At 39.6% G+C, this 26,129-nt stretch overlaps 1 protein-coding gene across 3 annotated transcripts in view; it reads right to left on the bottom strand.

Moving 5' to 3' along the window:
- Window positions 1-26,129, bottom strand: part of LOC136750817 (FERM and PDZ domain-containing protein 4) — a 114,350-nt gene that overhangs the window by 15,683 nt on the left and 72,538 nt on the right. For all 3 annotated transcript variants that reach the window (XM_066705915.1, XM_066705917.1, XM_066705916.1), the window contains exons 2-6: window positions 20,067-20,183; window positions 9,545-9,705; window positions 8,089-8,191; window positions 4,073-4,118; window positions 463-567 (exon numbers count right to left, since the gene is read on the bottom strand). In XM_066705915.1, coding sequence (XP_066562012.1) covers window positions 463-567; window positions 4,073-4,118; window positions 8,089-8,191; window positions 9,545-9,705; window positions 20,067-20,183 — 532 coding nt within the window. The remainder of the gene's footprint in view (window positions 1-462; window positions 568-4,072; window positions 4,119-8,088; window positions 8,192-9,544; window positions 9,706-20,066; window positions 20,184-26,129) is intronic.

Genomic DNA, 26,129 nt, shown 5'->3' with positions numbered 1-26,129 from the left:
AAACCAGGGTATCAATTGTGTTGGGTTCACAAGCAGCTGTGTACAAGCAGTAGCTTCCTGGGTTCATTTACTGAGCTATAACTGGATCCCTTACGCATTGTATCTTTGATTAGGGCCCTAAATTTCCCTTTAATAGTCTGAAGAAATGTCTTCTTTTGAAGTAGGACTTGACAAAAGAGGTGCTCAAAAACACTTTTTAACCCCCTGGGTTCTGTGTGTGAATACAAATTAGAATCAGATGATGAGGGGAGGGTTGGGGAGAGGGGTGATGGTATAAATCACATGCCTTAAACCGTGTTTTGTTTTCCTTTCCTTTCGCATGCATAATAATCATAACTATTGCTAAACAGATATGGTGTAAAGAGAGACTACATTTCTATTATTTGCATAGGTGGAAAAATGGCTTCATTTCATACAAGTTCATGCAGATCATTAAATATAGAAGCGTGGTTTTCTACTTACTGGAACCTGGCCGTTTATAATGACCTCCTCAGAGAATCGCACTTTGACAGGGTTTGACTTTAACCTGGCCTTTTTTGCAGCACTGATGAAAGCAGATTTGGGAGACTGAAAAGAACATAAAGAACCAGTTTGCAGCTGATTTGTCCAGTCGCGCGTCCATGACCATGCCTGTGTTATGATCCGCGCAGCGCGGCGCTGGTCTGGCTCGCTCAGGGTGTTTGTCTGAGCGTCACATGGCATAATCAGGTGGCTTAGAGATCAGTACTGCAAGTCACACATAGAAGGTACGTGCTCTTGGGCGAAGGAATATGGCAGGTAGCAGCAATAGACCGGGGGAAAGGGTTGCCTGACTGACACCCAGGGCCGGATTGACTCTGATTGAATCCAGAACGCTGAGCCTTTGTGACATTTGAGAAAACAACAAAAATATTGACTGGAGCTGACGGACAGCAAATGCTACAGTTTTTTTTCCCTATCCTAGCCGCTACCACTTAAGCAAAGTGACCACAGCGTTGATTTGGTTTTGTGTTAATTTTAAGTATGATTAAATCTTCAAAAGGGGCAACTAGTAAAGGTTTTACAGCCAATGCTATTTGGATAAGAGTATGATTACACGGGGACAGTCTAACATACAGTATGAAATTTAGCAGCGAAACAGTTTTTGCCATATGGCACTGCTGAAGCTGAAGAGTCCTCTGCTGAGGGGCACAATTCATAGCTTCAATTTTACCTTAGACATCCATGTGAGGTACCAGTATCATTCCATAATCAAATTACACAGCCATATAAATATATTGAGTTCATGTTTATTGTCTTTTTCACCCAGTATCAGTATGATATATTGCTGCAAACTGTCAGGATCGGTCGCTCTGTGGCACACACTGGACTGAACCTCTTCTGACAGCATTTCACCATTTTATGGGGCCTTTGAAGAGGTCAGTGGTATGGCAATATATTTTGTACAATTTATATCTCGAAAATTCTAAAATGGCAGGTACATGACACACTGTTTTACCACTAAGGGGGATTATCTGTCTCCAGTATTTTTATGACATAGCTGAAGGAGCTGTATTTATCATATCATTATGGTTAAATAATGAGAACAAGTTGAGTGTCTCACCCAGGGAAATATGGGAATTCTGTTTACAGCCCTCTTAACTTTTTGGATGTCACATGAGGGGCATAGAAACAAAATGGCATAGAACCCATTTAAGTTCAGACTGGTTTATTCACATTAGTAAATGACATGAAAGATATCATTGAATATAATTAAAAACAAAAAACGACATGAAAAATACTATCTGAAAAGCAATGAAACACACACAGTCGCATCCATATCATGCAATACTTCAGTGCTCACTTCGCTCTACACGCTGTAATACCGATTTCAGGCATTTGCTCCATTTTCCCCCTGAGAAATTTCATTTTCTGATGGTAATGCCTCCAAAACCTGCGTGTCAAGCACATCAGCCTAGCCCTGTACATCCGTCTAGCTTGAGAAATGAGCTACAAGCTGACATCAAAAAAAGCTTTCCACAGCAAATATCTCGAAGGCAGATCTGTGAAAAGATCTGTGTGCTGTGTGTGAAGAATACAAAATTAGGTTTTATTTTTGCGCACATTGCTGCTTTCAGACACACAGGTTTCTTGCATTGCTTCTGAGCAGGACGGATATCCATATAAAGAATTTGTGTAATCAATGCCTCAAGAATCATTTGCCTGATACATGTATGAAGCGGAGGAACCTCCCACCGGTGATGTTAATAGCCAACAACTTCGCATTGGTCCTGAACTACGTGATAAATGGGAACAATTACAATCTTAATTGGGAGGCTGCAGATCTCGCTTGTGCCGAATCTGGAGGGACACCGCTCCGCGAAGGCACAGGCCGGTTTTTTTTTGTGAATCGCTCTGTCTGCAGCAGCGATTTCTGAAAGAGCAGCGTAGTGCCGACACGTTCAGAACAGGATCCCCAGACGGTGAGAAACATCGTTAGTGCAAATTAATGTTAATAAAACTAGCTAATTTGAGGAGCCGATCATTAGTTGTGCTTTAAAAAATGTGCACGGATTCAGTGAAGTCGTATAAATGAAAATATTTTATTAACAAGTGCAGACTGGCCTTTTGGTAGTGGTAATTAATTTAACAGTGCTGTGTGCGCTAACGGCTCCCTTTTGTGGGGAATCAGATGTGAGAAAATGTAACGAGACATTATGAGACTAAAACTAAAGTCAACACTGTTTTACAGTTTAACCATGAGGATATTTACTGCAGCATGGCAGTTAAACGGGTGGAAAACAACTCCTGGCGATTTCTCAATCTGCCAATCCGGGCCGAGCTGAACTTGTGAATGCGTCTCTGTTGATGCTGCAGGTTATCTTCCGAATCAAGGACACCACCCACAAGAGGATGGGACGTCGCTCGTCAGCATGGTTTTTAACAAAGCTGTTTACAAGCTGTTGTGCATTATCACTTAAGCAGACCTCCCCACACACAGACACACACACACCTGCTTTAACTGGTACAGCGCACAGTGACTCAGCCTCCTCTTGCCCTTCACTGGGGACTTCTGTCTGACTCATGGGCTCAAAAAGCATTCTCTCTCTCATAATATTAATATCAATCCAGTAGAAGAGTTGGCCTTTCTCAAGAAGCACGCTGTCCGGGAATTTCTCCCTCTATGGAGATACAAGGGGTTCTACTCCCACTACTTCCTTGCGCCCCCCAAAAAATGCTGGTTTTCCGCCCCATCTTGGATCTGAGACACCTAAACTGCCACCTGAAGTTGTTAGTCCTTCTCCTGAATCGGCAATTGGTTCACCACTGCGGATCTGAAGGACGCTTACTCTCATTCTGTTCCACCAGGAAGTTGCGTCACGTTGCCTTCGAGGGCCAGGCTTTCGAGGATTGCGTCCTTTCATTTGGCAGTTCCCATGTTAATGAGGGATGCCCCATCCCCCTTAGGGTAGTCTTCTCTCTCTCAGTTAACCAGTGTTGCTTTCGCGAACCTATCGTTCTATGAGAGTCTGTGCCTACGCGGCTGATTAATTCACATTAATTAATGTCTGTTACATAGGTTAATTACATCAACTCATTATTTCCTATCACACTCCATCCTCATTATAACACTGTCCCCGAGAGTCAGTGATCTTGTGTGTTATAACGAGCTGTGTGTCCCAGTGAAGGCCGTGTTCGATGAGGCTCATGTCAGGGGATTATGCTTTTACAGACAGTTTTATAATGAGGGTGGAGCGTTCTTGGAGGGATTTCACCTAGTTTGGATTAAGGCTCGCTGGAATCGGCCCAGGTACAGGCCCGGACCCACACATAATCCAAACTGCTTGAAATCTAAAGGTAGCAATTGTGCACATGAAGACACACTACATGTGAACACTATTCACTGTCTATGATCTATCGCTAGTGTATCTATGGCAAATCATGGTGGATACTTGAGGATACTGGTGGATAATGGAGGATACTGGATTCGGGCCTGTCTTTAATAGTAACCATCCCAGATCATCAGTCTGTGTCACAGCAAGCACCTCCTATTGCTAATGAATATGAAACTATAACATTGTGTTTGACTGGACAAAAAGATGTGAATACTTACTGGGTAAGGTTGGACAACTGTCAGAACTATTGATTCCTTGCAACTCCTGCAGAGAAAACAAACACAAAACAACAATACAAACAAACAAGAAAACAAATGTGAAAAATACAGTAAATGTAAAACAATGTACACTATTTTGTCATTAATAGAATTGTACAGTGTACACATACATACACACATAACTACAGATTGATTCCCTTCAGTTTACCTCAGCTCACCTATATAAGTAGTAAAAATGCATTACAATGAAACAAGAATGAATTAGATGATTAGATATGCCTGGCTATGATTAGATAGCCCTACATGGAAGCTATTGACAGATGAAAGCAGAGAAGAAGAAAAGATTTGTCTCCCCTGCTACAATGATCATGACGCCCTGATAACGGAACGCTAATATGCCATAAATATCGGCATCAGATCTTGCAAGACCCAATTTCACACCTCCAAAACACACCTCTAGTACCTGCAAATGAACTGAGGGAGTTCTCGTCAGTTCACATTTGGGGGAATAAGGTGCAGAGGACACCGAAGTAAACCAGTAAACATTTTCACCTTCAGTAATTGCTGAGAAAAACAAATACACCCTATTCATATAATACAAACATAAAATGACTGCTAGAATATTGTATAAAGCCTTTCACAAGCGCTCTGACATTCATGATGACACCTCACACTTTATTACCCGATTTTACAGTTCTTTCGCTGTCACAAGGAATAGTCATAATTGTGCTCTATTTCCTTGAGCTACGTCAAAAAGATGCAACAGGTATATCTGAATAATTCAAGCATGCTTCTTGATAAATAACATGTTGACAATATCTTCTGCAAAACATATGTTCATTTTTAATACTGTAAAATTATTAAATCTACAAAAGATAACGCATGCATCTGCTTTGGTTCAATATGATCTCTTTCTTTGTCTGACTTCTCCGCGTCTGAGTAAACCTAATGCTCGACACCACAAGACTGGCAACACACCCAGCCAATATCCCATCTTGATTAATATCCACAGAACTCTCTCTGAGTTTTCACAGCCTTATTGATCGACATGTTTTTCACATATGAAATATATAAACCTTTATTTTACAATAAAAGAGCACCAGGTATTGATTAATCAGCACTGCTCAGCAATATAGACAGAAACAAAAGGATCTAGTACTGCTTGGATTACAAACCTGGAGAGGTGGTGGGAGCGGGGACAGGTTTGAAAGACATTGATCCAATTATTAGACACTTCCTGAGAGCTGAAGTGCTATTTACGAATAAAGCTAATAGAAGTCTACAGAAACATTTGCACTATTATAATACCAAACTAGTATTTTTAAAATGCTTAAGTTCACAATCATGTGATAATAATGTCATAATAAACACATACATAAATACATACATTAGAAACTATTCTTAATACCTAATGCCTAGAATTCAGGGACAGTCGAAATAGGGGAAATTGTGATATATTGTGATATACGATCAAGAACTTCCATGGTTTGTGCACCAGTTTTACTAAACGTTACATTTAGATTGCTAATAAACGGTTCTGAGAAGAAAATAAATCAATGAAAACAATTAATAAGCGTCCACATCACTGCGGCGCAATGCCGATCTGCAACTGAAGATCATTGGTATGCATGAAAAACACGCTCTCATGACTGCTTGTCATCCCAAGGACATGCATTAAAATTCAATACTCAATGGAGGTGTATTAGAAATTCACAAAGCACATCCTACATACTAATCTGTTGACTCAAACACTACATGTGATCACACAAATTAAAATAAAAACATACTCCCACTCTGTGTCTTAGTCACGCATGTTTTAAACGAATCTCACTGTGTGCTTTGTCAGTATGTACTGGAATGTCATGTTACCAAGATGACAGATTTACAAAAGTGACCGACCTGTTCTCAAGTGAAGAGGAAGAAAGACACAGTACACTGCTACTTCTTCTCGGTGAGATATAGACACGTTTTGTGCATTTTATAAAAGCTTTTTATTAATATTGGGGGGGTTGTTGTTGCTGTTTTATTCACACGCAACAGCAAATTAAAATATAAAGCTGTGCACTCGATGCATCGTACTGTTCCTGAATACAGTTTCACTTTAAGAATCTTATTTGAAAATTCATCATATATAGGAATGGACAATTTCATTTTTAATCTCTCAGTTTCTAGCTGAATATATAGATATGTCATCATCACCATCAGCCCATATCGATCCACTACTGGTTGAAGGCATCACTAAGATGTTTCCACTGGCTTCGATCTACAGCTTCTCTTTTCCACGTCATGCCTGCAAAATTTAATATTTAATCTTCCCATCTTCTATGTGTTTGTATTCTAGGTCTTTTTTCATCTCTTGTGATCCATTCAGAAGCTTCCATCTCTGATCTTTTCTTCTTGCCCTGTGTCTGGCTGATTACCATTTCATATTTTTTTTACTCTTTCAATGATGTTACAGTTTAATTCGTTCTCAGATCCATTCATTTATCTCTTCTTGCTATTCCATGCACACACCTTTCCACGCTTCTTTAGGTCGTCCACCATATCTGTATCACTTTTGTGTTAAATGACCAGGTTTCACAGACATAAGTGAGTGCTGGGTGTATGCATTGATCAAATAATTTTCACTTGGGCAAAATAATTCCATTCAGTGGTGTGCTGTTTCTTCCAAATACACTCCATCCCATCTGTACTCTTATTTTGATGTCTTCCATAATATCTCCGTCTGCAGTGAATTGTTGCCACAGCAGACATAACATTTGACTTTCCAGTCCAGTTTTCTTGCTTACATCTGAGAGTTTCTTGAAATTGAAGCTGCAGGTCTTCAGGTGTTTTTGAGAATATGACAATGTCATCTTCAAATCCTAAGCTGTTCAAATGAGCTCCGTTTAACCTGATTCCTTTTTCTTCCCAGTCCAAATTCTTGGAGAGATGGTGTCTCCTTGTCACACTCTTTTGCAGATCTTGATCTTGTCAGTCTTGGTGGAGTCGTATTGTTGTAGACATATTTAATAAGAGTTATATAGGTCACCTCAATGTTTTGAGTTTTTAGAGTCCTGACGACCGAGTTTGTATATATTGAATCAAATGCTTTCTTATAGACAACAAAGCCCAGGCACAGGGCATATATCTGTATATATAGATATAGAGATAGAGATATATCAGACTGGCATACAGAGGCTGCATTACAGTTGTTCTCTGATGAAGAAAAGACTCAAAACCGAATCAATGTGACATCTCGGAGCAGTCTCTGCACCTATGACATGCCAGTTCATGACAGTGTGTGTCTCATAGCTGTCCATTCTCCTCTCAGTGTCTGAGGCCAACAGTGAACCTGTAGAAATGTGAATCAGGTAATGTGGAGTTCTAGGAGTAAGTAAGAGCATTCATAAAAGCAGTCCTATGAAGGTAGGTATCATGAATAAGATCAGTCAACCTCCTCTACAAAGAAAAATACCATCCATTCATTAGTTCAATCTATCTATATCTATATCTCGTGAGCTGTCACCCAGGAGGCAGGATTACAACACTAAAACACTTTTATTTAAATAAACTCACAGATCATCAGCAAATGGGCCTGAAAAAATACAACTCAAAAGCTCCCCAAGTCAGTGCTTCCCTACCTAGTCTCTCTCTGAAAAGGGTGTGGGGGATAGTTAACCGACTGGCAATGAAGCCTGGGAGCTCAACCTGTCACTATATATATCATCATCATCATCAGCCTGTATCGATCCACTGCTGGATGAAAGGCCTCCCCAAAATCTTTCCAATCTACGACAAAAATGAGAATCTCTGTGAAGATGAAATGGTAAAGGTTGCAGGCGTGACGGATCAGTTGATCAATTCAGGCTGATGATGAGAAGATGATGATGATATATATATATATATATATATATATATATATATGTACGTTACTCTGTATTTATTCAAAGGCTACTCAAACAGTGTGCAGTAACATCCTGCAGGATCTCTTCAAACTCCTGTCAACCACACAAAGACGAAAGCTGAACGGTTACCTGACAAGGTCAATGACTCTCTCCCTAGGAGCTGTACTAACAGGCTCATCGTTTATCATTATTATCTGGTCTCCGGGAATTAGTTTTCCTTCTGAGGGACCCCCTGTGGAAAACGAAGAGAAAACAATATAGGAGGAAAATAAATGTTGGTTGTCTGGAAATACACAATTCATATCATAAAGCAGGGACTGAGTGAGCCATTAATGTCTATATCTGATCGATTACCTAGCTTTGGTTCTGTATACATCGAAACATTAACTTTTATCCGATTTAACTTTCACACAAGACTCCTCCAAACACTTTCTGACTGATACCTCTCGGTTATTTATTCATTTTCTCTTAAAAAGGTCTGAAGCGTTTGCCAAGAATACCTCTGAAGCTCAAGGTGAAAATTACACCTTCAAAATGAATAGCAAACATTTTTAAAAATCCAATTTTTGAATAGTACAAAATGTACCTCTTTTCTTTTTGTTCACAGATGCCTTCTGGGTAATAGGCAGTGTGCCCAGAATGCCAGGTTGGAACATTACACATTATTACCATTTATTGTGTCATGAGTTCTTGTTTGATGTCATTTAAAAGAAATCCCTTTTCTCGCGTACAATGCAGACTGTTTTTATGTCTGTATCTGTCAGTGCAGTGTGCGTCTATTATATATGTGTGCATCTGTTGCTACTCTCATTGTATATGAGTTTGAATGCCAATGGCAGAATAATCTCTTGTGTTAATATGTTTTACTACAGTGTAGGAGAAGTGGAGAGATTGTGGGCGACACACACACACAGTAGCTCAATTTAAAGGAGAATGAGTTCGATTATACCGTCGTCTTTGCAGTATAATCATGAAAATTGTGGCCCAGGGCTACGTCGTTCTGGCCAGATCATGTTCTTTATGTGTTATACGCTGTACTTTTCTGGGCAGATTGTAGACATATTTGCTTAGCATTTAATCCTCTATAGCATATGCCCCTATATGCCATGAAATGGGGAAGGATATTGTCATTCCCGCTGAGGTTCAGAGATCAGGTGAATTGTTCTGATGTTTATAATCTCACCGTTCATTAATACTGGGCCAAGTTCAAAAGTCATGGTGATATTCGACAGGGAGGTATTGAGAATACAGCGATAATATTATTCCCAGCGGAAGTCCAGTATCATAGCCACATGGAAACAAACCCGTCAAGAGAGGCAGCTGGGGAGATGCAGAGAAGTCACCACCTCAAGGTGTATAGGTCACTTGAGGGCAAATGGTGGAGTAATTATCAGAGCAAAACTGTGAGTCTCTGCTCCAAGGGAAGTACAAAGCATTGCAGGAATAACAAATGCCTCCCACCCCTCCACCTTCATACTGAGTTCTGTTGTGTTCACCCACAGCCTGCTATTACAAAAATCTAGTTTTTCGTCTCTTTGTCTCCTGACAGAACTGATGTAATGCGGCTATGAGGCAGTGAACTTACCTGGTGTGACAGAACGGACGACCACAGGTTTCTCGCTGCCCGCCACAAACCCGAAACCCAACACAGGGTCCCGTCTCATCTCCACTTTTCGCGGAGCTGGGGGGACAGGCTGGTTTCCTTCTAGGCGAACCTCCTCGAACAAGCCCGTCTGAGTCACGTGACTGCAAGAGAGAGGTGGTGTCGAAAATTATAACATGTGCGCCTGTACGTGTAGCATGAAAAAGAACAAGCGCAAGTCAGATCAACTAGCTTGGCTTCAGACGCACAAACTGGACACTTTCCTGGGTGCACTCAGTGTCACGTAGCAGGAAGGTGTGTATGTGTCTTATACAGGTGCATACAAACATTATGGTTCTCAGAAAGAATAACCACACATTCTTCCTCAAAGAAAGCAGAGGAAAGCAGTGTGAATCCTACAAAGATTAACTAATGAAAATAAACAAGACGCCTAAAATAAAACTTTAAAAATAGATGCACAGACTGAAGAGTATTTCTGTAGCAGAAAAACAAATAAAACAATTTGGTATCCATCCTGTAATACTATCTTAATATCCTGCAGTCATTTAGTCCCAATAAAAAATATCTATAGCAACAAAGCACTGTCAAAAAACTCCCTATTTTTAAATACTAATTTTCTTTTTCCCCCGGGGATAAATTAAACTTTTAAAACGCTCACTGTGATTCTCATAATTAATTTTCCTTTTTGACAACCTTGACTTGAAGTAAGTGGGAAGCAGACAGAACAGTCATGCTGGCGATCCACGTTTAAACTATAACCACACAATCAATGCCTAGAGTATAGCCCAAAGGATGTGGAAATTGCCCCTCAGTGGTGGGTGGCCAAGGGCATTTTGTAATGCCTGGTATATATAGAAGCACCAATGACCTTTACAGTCTTGAAACTCAGCCGGCACGGAGCTGGTAAGATGCCGGTTTAACAGTGAAAGTTAATCTGAAGTGACAAACTCCAATTTAGAAATGCAAGTGTTGTTGCAGGGACTGTTAAGTGCAAATTGAACGTCTGAAAAATCAAACAAGTTAGTCACCAGGAATGAGCGGTTAATGGCACCTCTGAAGCTGCAAGGTGACTGTATTTTTATAAATGTTTTTTTCTCTTTTTTTTGGTCCCTAACTCCAAATCCCAGTGTTGTGATAGTAGTAAAAAAAATTTGCTACCACCAGCCAGTTGAATGAGTTATAAAAAATTCGAAGTGCATGCTCATCAGTTCATTTTTAAGAGGGCTCACAACATGACATTTTCTCAATTACAAGTTAAAAAACAGAGTCAATGGAATGATACATTTGCATTCGTCAAAAGTGTTTCCAAACGGCAGTGGAGTCACTTCACCGAGTCACAATGAACAAACACAATACTTTAAATCTGCTGATGTGATGCATGAGCCCTGAAATTGCCACCACGATTCAGAATATTAAAATCCGCTTCCGTTTGCGTACAATATTAGAGTGGAATTAAAGTGTGTGGAAGTGAACACTATTTTCACATGCCTTCAGGTCTTCAAAATTATAATAATAAAAAGAAAATTAAACCCCCTGAAAACCATTCCCTCCCAACATAATATAACTGCAATAGTAAATGCCTTTACTAAATATTTTTGGTTTAGTTGCGTGCGTTTCCAAAATTATTAACTGAGATCTAATTAACTGAGACAGACATCTAAATACTTTGAACGGTGTCATAAGGACATCAACGTTATTTACTGGGTTTAATCAAAGCTCAGCCATATTACTTGGATAGTTTATACTGTGCCTTAAGAAATATTAACTGTTAGTATATTTGTTAAAGAGATGCATACATTAAAATTGACTCTAAAGGCCATTCAGAGTGAAACAATATGCTGATTCCACAATGTTGATTTTTTCCAGCAAAAGACTTTTATACATATACATTATACACTCACCTAATGGATTATTAGGAACACCTGTTCAATTTCTCATTAATGCAATTATCTAACCAACCAATCACATGGCAGTTGCTTCAATGCATTTAGGGGTGTGGTCCTGGTCAAGACAATCTCCTGAACTCCAAACTGAATGTCTGAATGGGAAAGAAAGGTGATTTAAGCAATTTTGAGCGTGGCATGGTTGTTGGTGCCAGACGGGCCGGTCTGAGTATTTCACAATCTGCTCAGTTACTGGGATTCTCACGCACAACCATTTCTAGGGTTTACAAAGAATGGTGTGAAAAGGGAAAAACATCCAGTATGCGGCAGTCCTGTGGGCGAAAATGCCTTGTTGATGCTAGAGGTCAGAGGAGAATGGGCCGACTGATTCAAGCTGATAGAAGAGCAACTTTGACTGAAATAACCACTCGTTACAACCGAGGTATGCAGCAAAGCATTTGTGAAGCCACAACACGTACAACCTTGAGGCGGATGGGCTACAACAGCAGAAGACCCCACCGGGTACCACTCATCTCCACTACAAATAGGAAAAAGAGGCTACAATTTGCACAAGCTCACCAAAATTGGACAGTTGAAGACTGGAAAAATGTTGCCTGGTCTGATGAGTCTCGATTTCTGTTGAGACATTCAGATGGTAGAGTCAGAATTTGGCGTAAACAGAATGAGAACATGGATCCATCATGCCTTGTTACCACTGTGCAGGCTGGTGGTGGTGGTGTAATGGTGTGGGGGATGTTTTCTTGGCACACTTTAGGCCCCTTAGTGCCAATTGGGCATCGTTTAAATGCCACGGCCTACCTGAGCATTGTTTCTGACCATGTCCATCCCTTTATGACCACCATGTACCCATCCTCTGATGGCTATTTCCAGCAGGATAATGCACCATGTCACAAAGGTCGAATCATTTCAAATTGGTTTCTTGAACATGACAATGAGTTCACTGTACTAAACTGGCCCCCACAGTCACCAGATCTCAACCCAATAGAGCATCTTTGGGATGTGGTGGAACGGGAGCTTCGTGCGCTGGATGTGCATCCCACAAATCTCCATCAACTGCAAGATGCTATCCTATCAATATGGGCCAACATTTCTAAAGAATGCTTTTAGCACCTTGTTGAATCAATGCCACGTAGAATTAAGGCAGTTCTGAAGGCAAAAGGGGGTCAAACACAGTATTAGTATGGTGTTCCTAATAATCCTTTAGGTGAGTGTATATATATATATATATATATATAAAACATGAACAAACTGCTTAGATTGTATACATGTATTGTACATTGAACCGAAACAAAAGGACACTGAACCTAAAGATGCTTCTAACCTAGTTAAAGATAAAACAAACACATTTTAAAATGTAATTTGACTTAATTATTGAAACCCATTCAGATTGTTTGAATAATTGTTTTTAGATAAATTATTCTTCAGCAATTCCCTAAGAAAGACAATTTTCATATTTTGAAAACCCATGCAAGCAAGGATATGCCGCAATTCAACACGATTTCCTTCTAATTAATTAATGTCTCACTATGATAATTATTTCATGTTCATATAGAAACACAGGGGATAAAGTGGAAGTTTAGTGATGGATACACAAAGGAGCCCTTACAACTTTTAAAACACTATCTTGGTGTGTTTGCATTTCGAAATTACATCGCCCAGAGAATAGAAAGGTCTCTAAGAAAACTTTCATAAGCTTGTTTCTGGCTTTCTAAACGTGTTCAATGAGTTTATATTGCATGTTTCTTCTTTAAATTGAACATATAGCTGTAGAAAACTAAAATCTTGAATAATTTAATATGAGAATTTATCAGATTACTTTGCGTTCTGACTGAGTATAACGTTCAAATGCCTTATTCTGACACTAGGACTATTACAGAACATGACAAAACAACCTATGAAATAGAATAAAGAATATGAACGCAAATCAGTACTTTAAATACCACTATTTCTGTGCCCCAGGCTTGTGATTGCAATTGTGAAAACATATTTAAAATATGTGTAAAGGCAAAGATAAATAACAACGGTAGCATACTTTACAGACTTGAAAACAGTATTTTCCTATACTATGTATTTCAAAAGACAAGTCTAAATAGTTTCTCCTCATACACATATCCCCATGTTCACCACAAGCTGTTAGTATTACATGTGCTTTAATATTGCATTGGGTATGTAGTATTGCTTTTGAATATTACATTGGACCAAGGCAGGGCGGTATTTTCTGGCAAACACCAAGGCTCTGCTTTCTGTAATTAATTGGCCTGAATCCAGAATGCCCTGATTCAACCTTTTTCACTATTTGTAAAAACACAAAAATGGTCCTACTTGGCAAAAGTCAGCTGTAATTTATTCCTGCTTCTGTGAGCAAATGGATACTTTGAGTCGAAACATCAAATTGTTCCTCTGATCCTTTCAGCCCCTCAGCTCTGTTGAATATTGGCAAGTAGCCGTGCCTCAAACCAGCTCAAGCACACTCTTGCCTTTGCATCATAATATGTCGTACAAATGCTGTTGACTAAACAAGGTTGGCACGACAGTGGGCAGACAAAAAGGAAAAAACAGAACACCTATGATGTCAGCATCCTTTCAAATCCTGACCTTTGTCTAACCCCCCCCCCCACCCCACATGCATTTTATCTTTTTTCTTCCCTTCGCGTGTGAATCTTCGCATTGGCATCAATGTGCCGGCTAATTAAAGCTGTGCAGCCTAAGGAGGCAGTATATAATTTGCCGTCTTAATCCTGATGTATGCTCCATGGAGAAGTGAAAAGGGACAATTAATCTTTCACGGCTGTGCGGGAGAGCACAATGCATTTGATCAAACCCTCTCGGGGGCTCCGGAGGCAGAGGAGTTTGCATTGGCGGGTCTTCTGCAAGATTACCTGTCCTTCCCCCCCAACCAACCCCGCACTGTAATTAGAAGTGGGAATGGAAATTATAATCAATATTGAGAAGGGATGGTGGTTCAGCTACCAGCACACAAAATCCTGCGTCACACCTGGCGTACTCCAGTCTGAAAAAGCTTGATTTTAATATGTGTGAATGAGACACATAATCAGAGGCTACATCCAAACGAGTCCCTTGTGTACAAGACATGCTTTTACGTCCAAATATTATTCATTCTTCTAGCCAGCTCTTCTGACAACAATTTTGGCAGCAGGAATAACCTTTCAACATAATAGAGTGCGTTGCCTTTTACACAAAATACTATACTCGGTTGAAACCCCCGTCAAACCCCCAAATGTCCCGTGTGTTTCCTGCCAGGGAATGCACTGTTACGAAGGATTTTCTTTTCAGATTTCTTTACACGAAAAAACAACAACTGATCTGCTTTCCCATTAATTTCACCTTCAAATGATGCCCAGAAGTGCAACAGATTTCTGTCTGGTAACAAACATATGGCCCACCGGAGAAAGGAAGTGATGTGTTTAATCTACAGCCCCAGCCACCTGCTACGAATGGCTATCGTCTCGATGTGATGACAGGCCCCTTTCTGATCATCCCTAATCACTGCTATTATTCGTAAATGGGTGCCAGTGCTTCTGATTTCCATGTCATCGCAGACAACGCCCACATCGCGCTCATCCAGATTCGCACGGATTCAAACCGACTGTAATCAAAGCTCGCTGGCCTTTTTGGTGTTAACTAGTGTGAGCTCCATACGATGCATTCCACGGCAATTGTTTAAAACCCATAATCACATTAGCAGGATGCTGTGAGCTGCCGTACCCTGTCCTCATAGCTCCCAGCATGTAGGAATCCTTCGCGTGATTAAGGACTGGCCCGTGGTGTGGTCTTACAAACTATCATCGGTATAAAGACCCTATAATAAAAAGACCATTGTCTTCTACCAGATGTGTGGCATTACAACACCAACAAGCACTGGAGTTCTCACCATTTTGTCTCTGTTTTTTTATCAGGACCTGGCTGCAAGGTGGAGTGTGATGCACCTGACTCAAATCCCCAAATCTTTGTCATGTTATATAATACTGCACTAACATTCCCTTGATTTATTTTTTAAAAAATATTTTCAAGCCTTTCGTTGGGCTTTGACACTGCGACGCATTGTCTCGATCAGGAGTCCAACTCTGTTCTTGGCTTGGTCCAGCCAAGCCCTCTGTCACCTATTTGGTCTGCTATTGGGATGAACTGCAGTCATTTAATATTAATACAGTATTTCTCTCCGGCTTAAAACATCTTCTGCAAGCGCTGTATCTTGACTGCACTTTTGAGATTTTTGAGACGAACTGTAAACAACCTTGAGACAAATGTTAAAAATGTCCAAGAGAGCCCTGATCTAAATGACGAATCCACATAAATCTTCTACCCTTCCTTCTTCACAGCCAGTGCCACTCACAGGACATTTACAATGCACATTATTTATTACAATATGTAGTACTCACCATTTGTGAACAGTACATTTAATTTTACAGATATCTTCCCCGTCCCGAATAATGCACTTTAGTTTTTACCTTGTTTTTACTGCTACGCATCAGCACACCTTGTTAATATGGACATCGGTGTCAAGCTGCAGTACACACAACTCCGATCTGTCAAAAAACAATACATCCTACCCGCTATGCTCACCGATTAAGTACACAGTTAAGACTTTTTGTTTTTTTTTAAGCCTTTAAGAGTTCTGTTTTTGTTTCTGTCTATCCCTTTTTCATCCTTCCATCTATTATCACCTCTTATCTGTTGTTTCTTGCACTGCCTTCCACATCCCAGACGAGGGATCTGCACATAAAATCCATATCTGAGAACTATATCCTCAAAGTATTTGGCTGACTATTTCAGCTGTCATAATGACTGTTAATAAAACGCTTCCATCCGGCTAAACAAAGAACCACTTATGAACTAAAGGAGAGAGAGAGAAAACTTCGGCAAGCGTACTGCAGCTGGAGACATTTTCTGTTGATTTCTATAGGAAGGAGGCCATTTATCAGAGATGGTTGTCTAGGTGTTTGCTGCTGAGTGAACCTCATTCAACTGGCTGGTGAAAGATTGCATCTACAATGTGACTTTTTTCCACAAACCTCACACCTTTAATGAGATAGGCCTGACTTCCAAATATGTTGTCTATATGATTTAAAATCACATTCCTCTGAGATGGGATCTGTCTCTGGTGGTCCCCTGCAATCAAACATATGATCTTAGTGTATAACCTCACTATAATCCAAACTACTGTGGTGCCATAGAATAGACCTTGTATGTTGAATTATCCTCTTTTTCAAGTTCTATTGTATCTGCTTGTCATGTGATTTTAAGGGTAACTTTTCACATCTATTTCTACTGCTAAGGGAAATACTTTGCCATGGAAGAAAACAACCATAAAATATTCGTCAATTTAGAAGAAAACAAAACATTGTAGCGGAAAATTGTAGCTTCAAGGTGTCATCTGTTCCTCTCCTCACAAAAGAGGAGGGAAATTGTTGCCCTTGTTTCCTGCTGTATAATGGGAGGAATAATTTTGGATGAATTAATCTGCCGGCACCGCATAGACTGCGACTGAGCAGAGGCCTGGGGAGGTCAAGTGCTATCATGCAAGTCAAATTGAAAAGATAAAGAATTAGATCTCGGTAATATGGCGGTTCCCAGGAAGGCTCAATTCCCTCTGTTACACTCCATATTTTGATTATTATTATTCGGTTGGGTCACATGCCAGGCCTTGGTGTTCTGGGATGAATTAAGTTATGTTCTTAAAGGGATCATTTCGGTGATGGACAGCTTTTACTTACTTTTCACTTGATTTTTTTACAAGCTTCCCAATGTTGTTATAAAAGACAATAACATTACATGACACTGCAACAGATGGGTTTTTTTTAGCAGTGACTCTTTAAATGTTCCACCCATCTGGTAAACAGATTCAGTGCTGCTCAGTGCCAGTTAAAATATGGCAACTACCATATAAAATCAATGGACTAATGTGTCAGGCTGTCACAGATGTCCAAAACATGTCAATCAAGCTGCACCAGTTACATGGTTTGGAACAATAATAATCCATACCTAATTGACTGATTATCAAATGTCCCCTTTAAACTAGGCTAACTAACAACAGGTGTGTTACCAGATAAAGCTTAACTACAATAGACTGGTGATGATATTAAATCCACTTTATCTGCCATGTTCTTTAAAAAAAAATGTGGTCCAGATGAACAGAATCTGTGTTTGGCTGCTTCTGCTTGTGAAAATCTGACAGGTACAGATGGGATTTTCTGAAGAACGGGAGGCCTTTACGCATGAGGATTGCACTTAAGGGTAATTTCTTATTCCATAACTCCTACACCATTAAATCACGCTATCTGTAGCACCTTTTCCACAGTAATGATAAGGGTGTGTTTCTCTCTACAATGTTTGATCAATGCATCAAACCTGGTTAGATTACACTGTCATTTCTAGTGTTATATAATCAACTGCAGCACATGCTGTAGAAGAAAGAAAGGGCTTGCTCAAGGTCACAGGGTTTGAAGAAAGGTCAACATTTGATTTTAGTTTGCAGTTACTCTTTCTGAATCAATATCAACCATCAATAAAAACCAAAGCATAGCAGTAATCATTTACAGACAGTTACAGCTTTGAAAATAAATGGCATACACAAAACATTTATCTGAACAGGGGCTAGAAAGGTATTTGTTCACCTGAAGTGTCACTTTGAATAAATAAGAATGAAGATAGATTGAAGTGGATTGAATTTGGGATCATTTCACAGATGCCACGCTGGTCAATTGTCTGAGCCCAGAGAGAGTTTATGCCTTCACTCACTGTTTGAATGCCACCTTCTACAAAGACGTGCTTGTTTTTGGAACACATCAACTTACTGTTTCGTCAGGTAAAAAGACTGCATTTTCAGATTGTTACACAGCCTGTAGATTCACCAGACACCAACTGCTGTCAAAAGCACACTTCCCACTGTGCAAACTCGTCCAATTACAAGGACTCGATACGCCAAAAAACAGAATCCAAGCTACAGGGATTTATACTTATTTAAGAACCCAGAGGAGCGATACAACCATCGCAGGCTCTTATACACAATAAGACCTGTTACACATCCCCCTCCAAACTTGCAGCCACCTCAGCAACAGTCAGAGCTCAATGTGTTTGTACTAAATTAAATCTGTATTAAATGCTTCCAGACAAACAGATTCTAAATGCCAGGTAAGTGAGAAAACCGACACCAAAATACAGGTCCCACAACGTGGCGCAAGTCATGTCAAGGTCACATAATCACATGCACAATTATTACACAAGCCTGCCAAACTGAGCTGACACAACCTTTCAGAAATGAGCCTAAATGGACTTCACACCTCGGCAGAACAAGCTACAACAAGCTGCCCTGGTCTGGCTTGTGAGTGAATAGGAAACCCATCGTCTGTGCGAAGGCCTTTCTGACTGCCCATGAATCAAATATCTGCCCCTTTAGACTTCCTGTCACACTTCCTGCTCCAAGACCCAGGATGTCACTCACAGAACTTGTCTGCAAAATCTATCCATGAAACATTGCATATGTCACGTGACGTTTACCTGATTTGAAGTTGGGGTGTCCATCACTTTTCCATGTTTTGGTTTTTCTACAGTGCATAGATTTTTTATCATTTTTACCGTGCTTTGACAAATATGCCAATCAAATACTCGATATGCCAAAACTGCTATAATGAGAACAATTACATAAACCATATTACAGTGCCGAAAATCCAATATTTAATTAAAATCCCATATTTTGTATAATACTGTATTAGATGTGTTATGACTTGCACATTTTATGATGACAAGTTATCACCAGCTAGATGAGTCTGCTTCTGTAAAAATACGGTATATAAAAAATATATTTATATAACTGTATACAAATATAGATACAAAATAATACGTGCATTATAAAATAATACATTATTTATTAACAATGCTTATATTACTTAAAGATAAAATGAAAACAAGCTTACTGCAAAAGTCCACATTTCCTATTGAATTAAACTGAATCCTATTAATGCACTATATTTTTCAACAGCAACAACATAAAATCATGAACTTGTACATTTCTACTGTATGAAGCAACTTGCAGACACAAAACCCGAAACACAAGCTCCATCTTGTTAATTTATTTAGGATTTTTACACAAAAGCGAGGAGTGGGGTGGGGGCGGGATAAACCGTTACTGAAGGGTTTTCCAAAAAATATTCACATCAAAATGAGAGAAGATACACATTTTACACAAAGCAGCACCAAAAAACCAATGTTATTTACCTGATTTGCTGTACACAATCCAATGCTAGCTAACTGCAGCCTCTGCTAGCAATCCTACCCCACTTCATCTCCGCTTGGATGCTAATTAGATTAGGGCAGACGCACGCTGTGGATCTGAATGTGGTCACAGTACTCAGTCCCTCGCTCTCTAGAAATGATTCGCGATGTTAGCACTGATGCAATTCTTTGAAAACACGTTTTGTTTTTTCATCTCTTTCCCCTTTAGCTTTGCTTTCCTCGGCAGCCAAGGCTTGGCATCGGTATGCTCTCTACACAGCGGGAGAATCACAAGAGCTAGGCAGTGACGTGTGAGGAATAATTACACACTGCAGACGCTGCTAAACATCTGTATATCTGCCACTTACTTGATGAAACAGTCTCTCCCGTCTCTATTTGTCGCCATCTCCCATCCATAGGCCGGCCCTTGTGAAGAGCTCCAGGTTCCCGAAGGAGGCGGCCAGCCAGAAGATTTGGTCCGGTGACTGCAAAGGACAAGGAGAGGTGTCAGTCTTAAAACAAAGACAAAAGACTTGGGTGGAAACACAGTAAAGGTAGAAACATGGCGCTGGTCGCATCGTGGGGCTTTGCAGCTGATGGTTTTCCAAGAACACGTGCTGGGAGTGTGAAACGAACCCACCAAAATATCCTGATCCGGAAAAATAAAAGCATTTGGTGGGAATGAGTGTATTGACATGCCCTTCTCACTAATATGGCACTGGGTTAGTCATACGAAAGAAGCTGAGATTATTCTCAGGCAACTAAACTGACATTCGTAAGATTTCCCCCCAAAAAATACTACAGGAGTAAAGCTGGTCAACAAAACTAGGACAACAAAAGGGCTACAGAGCAGAGGTCACTGCACAGTGTTGATGAATATTGAATAATCGTTTATTCACAATGAATTAAACATCACATTCAAAATGAAATCCAATCATAGAGAGCTGAAAAAGCAAGGTGTTGATGAATGCTTATCACGCCTTTAGCAGTAAGAGGATGAATACCATGTATCTTTTTTAATATTACTAAGATTTTGTTATATATAATTTATAGACCTACTTTACATTTGAAATAAAAGCTCCCAAATGGTATTTTTGGAGTGTTTAATTTAATATTCAAAGGTATTTAAAATATTTCTATCTATCACTCATACCCAGGTCCATAAACTGATTTTGCATCGGGTTAAATTATATGTATTCTATGTCGTAGTTTGTATGTGTGACCAAAAACTAAAAGATAGAAGATATATCAAAACAAATGCCTCTTAATGATGTAATTAAGTGCAGTCAACTGGAGAACTATACATTAAATAATAGTATGAGAACGCACAGGCTACCACACAGAACTGTACGGGGAAATTGTTAACTGGCCTTGGTTAGGTGATTTTTTTATGGCTAAAACAAAAATAGAAGTGTGTGAAAAATGTGAAATACATGGCTAGGAGAACACAATACAAGATGGTCATGCTTCACTCCCCTGCTATCAAACTCATATTAGATCATCAAATGTCAGCAAGCTCCCTATAAGGCATGTGTTCTCTGTGAGATGGCATTTGAAACACGCTGATAAGAGTCTTGTGTAATCTTTTCCATGTAAAGAAATGATTGACAACACCGATGCATGAATGTACAGAACAATATTCGGCATTAAACATTAAACACATGAAAACACTAACATTTATTTTATTTGGTACTTTGGTCGTTCCGCAAGATCCGTTCACAATGTTGGAAAATGCATTAAATTCAAATGTTTGTGCTAATCGTACTGTGAAAGTCATGTTGCTCTTGTATATGAAGTGAAAAACACTCTGAAAAAAGCTTTGTGGAAATGTGTGCATTGCCACTATCAATAATCTATAATGTGTCCAATTGTATAGAAATGTTTTAGGCAACGGCAGACAACCCAAATTGTGAAGCATTGTGTGTCACTACAGGCTAGACATTAATGGAGTTTTCCTTCACACTCACACCTTCTCTCACCACAAGACTGGTGTTGTCATTATGAAGTTAAATAGCATCTGCTGTAATGTATACTTGCATTTCTGCCAAATGTTAATTAACATGCTAATGATATCTCACTAGCTAACTCATCCTCAGGTAGACTATATATTGCGTTGGCATGCGGTGAAGAGTAGAGGAGTTTTGCTCACACACTGGACTCTCTTTAGCAATCCTGTAGTGGCATGACAGCTTCAGGATGTGGGGAATTCAAATTACTGGTCAGTAATCGGTGATTGAAATCATAGGCAGTCCTGTGTGACAGTAAAGTTAATTGTGCTTCAATTAAGCAACTCAAACAGCTTCTCGAAAGCTCTGGTGCATTTAACAATCGAATGCTTTTATTCCCATTCTCTCATAGAATGTGTATTTAATTGCCTGACTGTGACTTTTGAAACAGTCAAAATAACAAAACCTGCTCACAATTAATTGCTGCAGTCCTAGATGGCAGACAAACATTGAAATGGCAGTCCAGGAGAAAAAGGGCAAGTGCAGCAAGACAAATGATTCTCCGCGTTCTCCTCTACATTAACTGTCCTAGTACTAAGGGCCCGGACCAGCCCATGAAATGTTCTCAGCACTTCCTCCTTAAACTGTTGTGTCACACTTTCCACCGTGTGACATGGCACATTATCTTTGCTGTTTAATGCTACCGATGCTGGGAGTTCACAGCTTTCTGAAATGTCACACTATTTCTGGCAGTCATACTACTCTGCAGTCCAAACCCACGGCACAAGAAATGCACGCCCACCATCAGACACCAGTTTGTCTTGCCTACACTTTTTACTGTTTGGTATACACAGGCTGTCACACTGTAATTGGCCTGGTCTGGAAAAAAACACTGAGTCTTGTATGGCTAGTCTTAGAGTTTTCGAATTCAATCCCCACAACTGACATTGGGAAATGCAAAGTCTCCGCAATATCACAATGAAATACGGCGACACACTATCGTTGCACTACCTCTCCGGATCGCAGCACTGTCAGCTCAGACCCACGTATAATACTGACAAGTTTTAAACTGTATCCTTGTTTATATACAATTCCTGTCTTTCTACTGCATAATATACTGTAGGTGTAAGGGTTAGTAGATTCTTGGAAGAGTTGTCCGAGTACAATGGACTGAGAGGCCTCCAATCTACTGTAACATTTTGTAAAGAGATAAATTAGCGACGGGCACGAGTATTCGACTATTCAAAGGGACGTTAGTATTCGAATACTTCTGAGAGCAGTCGAATTCTGCGAGAAAAAAAAATGCGTATTTAAAAAACGAAGAAACCCCCTGAGATTTCCAGTTGCCTGCGAAACCACGTGAATTTGACAGATGACAGGCAGATGCTTCTTAAATTTAAAGACGGCAGAAATATATCACTACCTTGAAAAAATGTGCGATCAATACGACCACTACCTGATCCATTGACAACGGTGTCAGGACAAGGTATATTTTTTAAAGCAATCGCATACAAAATAAAATATGCTGCACACAATGGTATAGATGTGTGATTCATTTAATTAGCGACACTTATTGTAATTGATTAAGCTTATATGGAGGTTATCCAAGAAAGAATGAGAACACCGAATTTGTGAAAAACAGTTTGAGTAAGTTATGGATCCCAGTGTGCTGTAGGCGTATTCATATAAATGTATTAGTTGTTCTTAAGAATCAGTTCTGCCAAGTTAGTTACAATCAGTTAGAGCTACATCTAGGCTGCGACTGAATATTTTATACTGATATGCTAACACACACACACACGGCTACACAGGACAGATTTGAGAAACACAAACATGCACTTTTAATACTGGAACACAGTTTAATTCTCCCACAGAGAAATAATAATGGAAAATATCTGGGATACTTCACTTATTGTCAGTGTTAATGGGATCAGGGAGAAGTCACACATTTGTTATTTTTGTAAATGCACTGCTCAAAAAAGAAAGGAAATGGCAACAGATATCTGGAAATTATTATTTTTGTTTTCTTAAAAAAAAATATATATATATTTTTAAGTGATGTAATTTATTTTGATCGGTTTCTACTTTTGAAAATCTGGTCGTCTCCCCAGCGGTACCGATAGCACATCAACCCCCCCCCCAACACTGCTCTCAAACCGGAACCAGAAATGTGTTTTTGAATATTCGGATACTATAAAAAAAAAAAAATCTTCAAATATTATAAACACTTAACACATCTCAAATATAAATCAAGATGCAGAACTCACACTTTTTCTAAAATACTGGTTTAATACTGGCCTGAGCCTCCACTAGTTTAAACAGCACATTCTGAACGAGCAGAGAGAATTCCATGATAGTCCTTGTTTAATCTCGAAAAATTACATTCAGAGCGTTTTATCCTAAATAGACTTGAATCCCCATAGAACAGTATACTATGAAATACTGTACAGCATCTTAGCGATACTATAACTGAAATTGCTTAATTGGTTTCAGTGGGATATTATTTTATTCCCCAATAGTAAAAAAATAACACTCCAATGTAAAATCTGGAGATTTCTGATGGTATCCAATAACTAAAATGCCCACACCCTCCAAATGGAGCTCTATCAAAAACACCCACTAATTGTCACAGTGCAAGTCCACGGCGCAAACAGCAGAACTACAGCAGCTTTCACCGAATAAAACACCGATTCAAAGGCAACAGCAAATTGTATGGCTGGCTGACAAAAAACACAGTCAAATTCATGCTCAGCCAGCCCGGGCAATGCATGGCTAATTGTGCACCATCCTACGAGGAGCCGCTGTCTCAGGCACAGCCCAGACTCCAACAGCGAAATACAACGGGCAAAAGAAACACATTTCACCATGTTTAGCACCCCATTTGTCCCCATTTCCATTGTGTTCAATGAGGTTTAAGACTGAAGTAATTCTAAATGCTAAAGACCTTTTCTACATTCACAACAGGACTTACTATAAATAAAAACGTTACTTTTTATGGCATGTGGAAATTAAAGCGTAGTCACTTTTAGAAACCAAATCATGACAAACTACAAAACATGTAGCACGTATCAATTCCTTCAAGGAACATGATTACCCTTATTCTTTAAATGAACACAGGGAGGCGGCATAAAGGCCATTTCAAGCTATTTTTGTGGTTTTCAATCATTTTATCAGGTGAGGTTGGTGTAAAAAAAACATAAAAAGGGAAAGATAAATGAAAAAGAGATAAAAGGAGCAAGGGAATGTAGGCTTTCATCTTCAAAGTCAACGACAGTCGAACACATATCCCCCTTCAGTATTCGACAGCAGACTCACGCGTCCTCGGTTCCTCTCAGCCACACTGGTTGTCTTTTAAATGGCATGCGAGGCAAGGATATCTGTCACTACTCTACCACTTTAGGAAAACAAATTTAATTTTTAATCACCCGTTCATCCATAATTTTTTGGCTCTCTCAGCCCCACTATTGTTGTCCCTTGGCAGCTGTCAGCAGTAAAATTTCAGTCACTCTCACCTGGCAGGCTTTGAAGGGAAAGTTGTCAATCTCATGCAGCAGAAGCCCGGCTCTCGAGTTAACATCAGTCCCAGGCACTTATACCTCCCCCCTCTGCCTCGAGATTAATAAGTGCCTCTGTGATTAGATATGTCTTTGAGCCATTTAATACGGCAGAGGCTCGTGTCAGCTGCGCGGCAGGTTTTGTAAAGACTGAGGAATCTGGTGTAATATGGATGGCTTGGTGAAGGGAAAACTCGAGAGGAACAACTGTCAGTCACAATTTAAAAGCCCTGCGGCGACTCGTATTAAGAGACTATTGGTAACAGTTCACAATAGTGGGCACAAATTCTTAACTAGTTCATGTATGAGTCCCACAGGAATAAGATATGACAGCCTCATACTCTTCCACTGGGTTCTGATTTTGATCACATTTATAACTAGGTTAGGGTTGGGGTTATAGACAGCGTTACATAGTTATTACTGTGTTATTACAAGGTACTTAATGTGTAAAACTGTACATGTAAGTACACAACTGTCTGGCAAGGATGCCCACCTTTGTAGCTATGCTGGGAATGGCCCAGCACAATAAGTACATTGCAATAATGCATAGTTACATTGTACTTATGAGTAATGACATAAGTAGATACTGAATACCTACTATGTAAATACTCTGTAACTAGGGAGACTTATTGTAAAGTGTTACCGCAAAAGTTATGCATATAACATGACCAATCTTATTATAATCGTTAACAGGACTATAGAGGTTGCTATGTTTGTATGTTACTATAAATCCATAAAATTATACCACAATGGCAGTCTATACTATGGATTTAAAGTTGCAATGCATAGGCCTGCAGAGGTATTTAACAAAACCCTAAAATTATATAGGCTAATGTGTACATTGAGGGAAAAAAGTATTTGATCCCCTGCTGATTTTGTACGTTTGCCCACTGACAAAGAAATGATCAGTCTATAATTTTATTGGTAGGTG

The sequence above is a fragment of the Amia ocellicauda genome, chromosome 6, assembly GCF_036373705.1.
Source record: "Amia ocellicauda isolate fAmiCal2 chromosome 6, fAmiCal2.hap1, whole genome shotgun sequence".
Classification (NCBI taxonomy): domain Eukaryota; kingdom Metazoa; phylum Chordata; class Actinopteri; order Amiiformes; family Amiidae; genus Amia; species Amia ocellicauda.
Note: the sequence above shows the minus strand (reverse complement) of the source record. Positions and strands in the feature narration are given on the sequence as shown.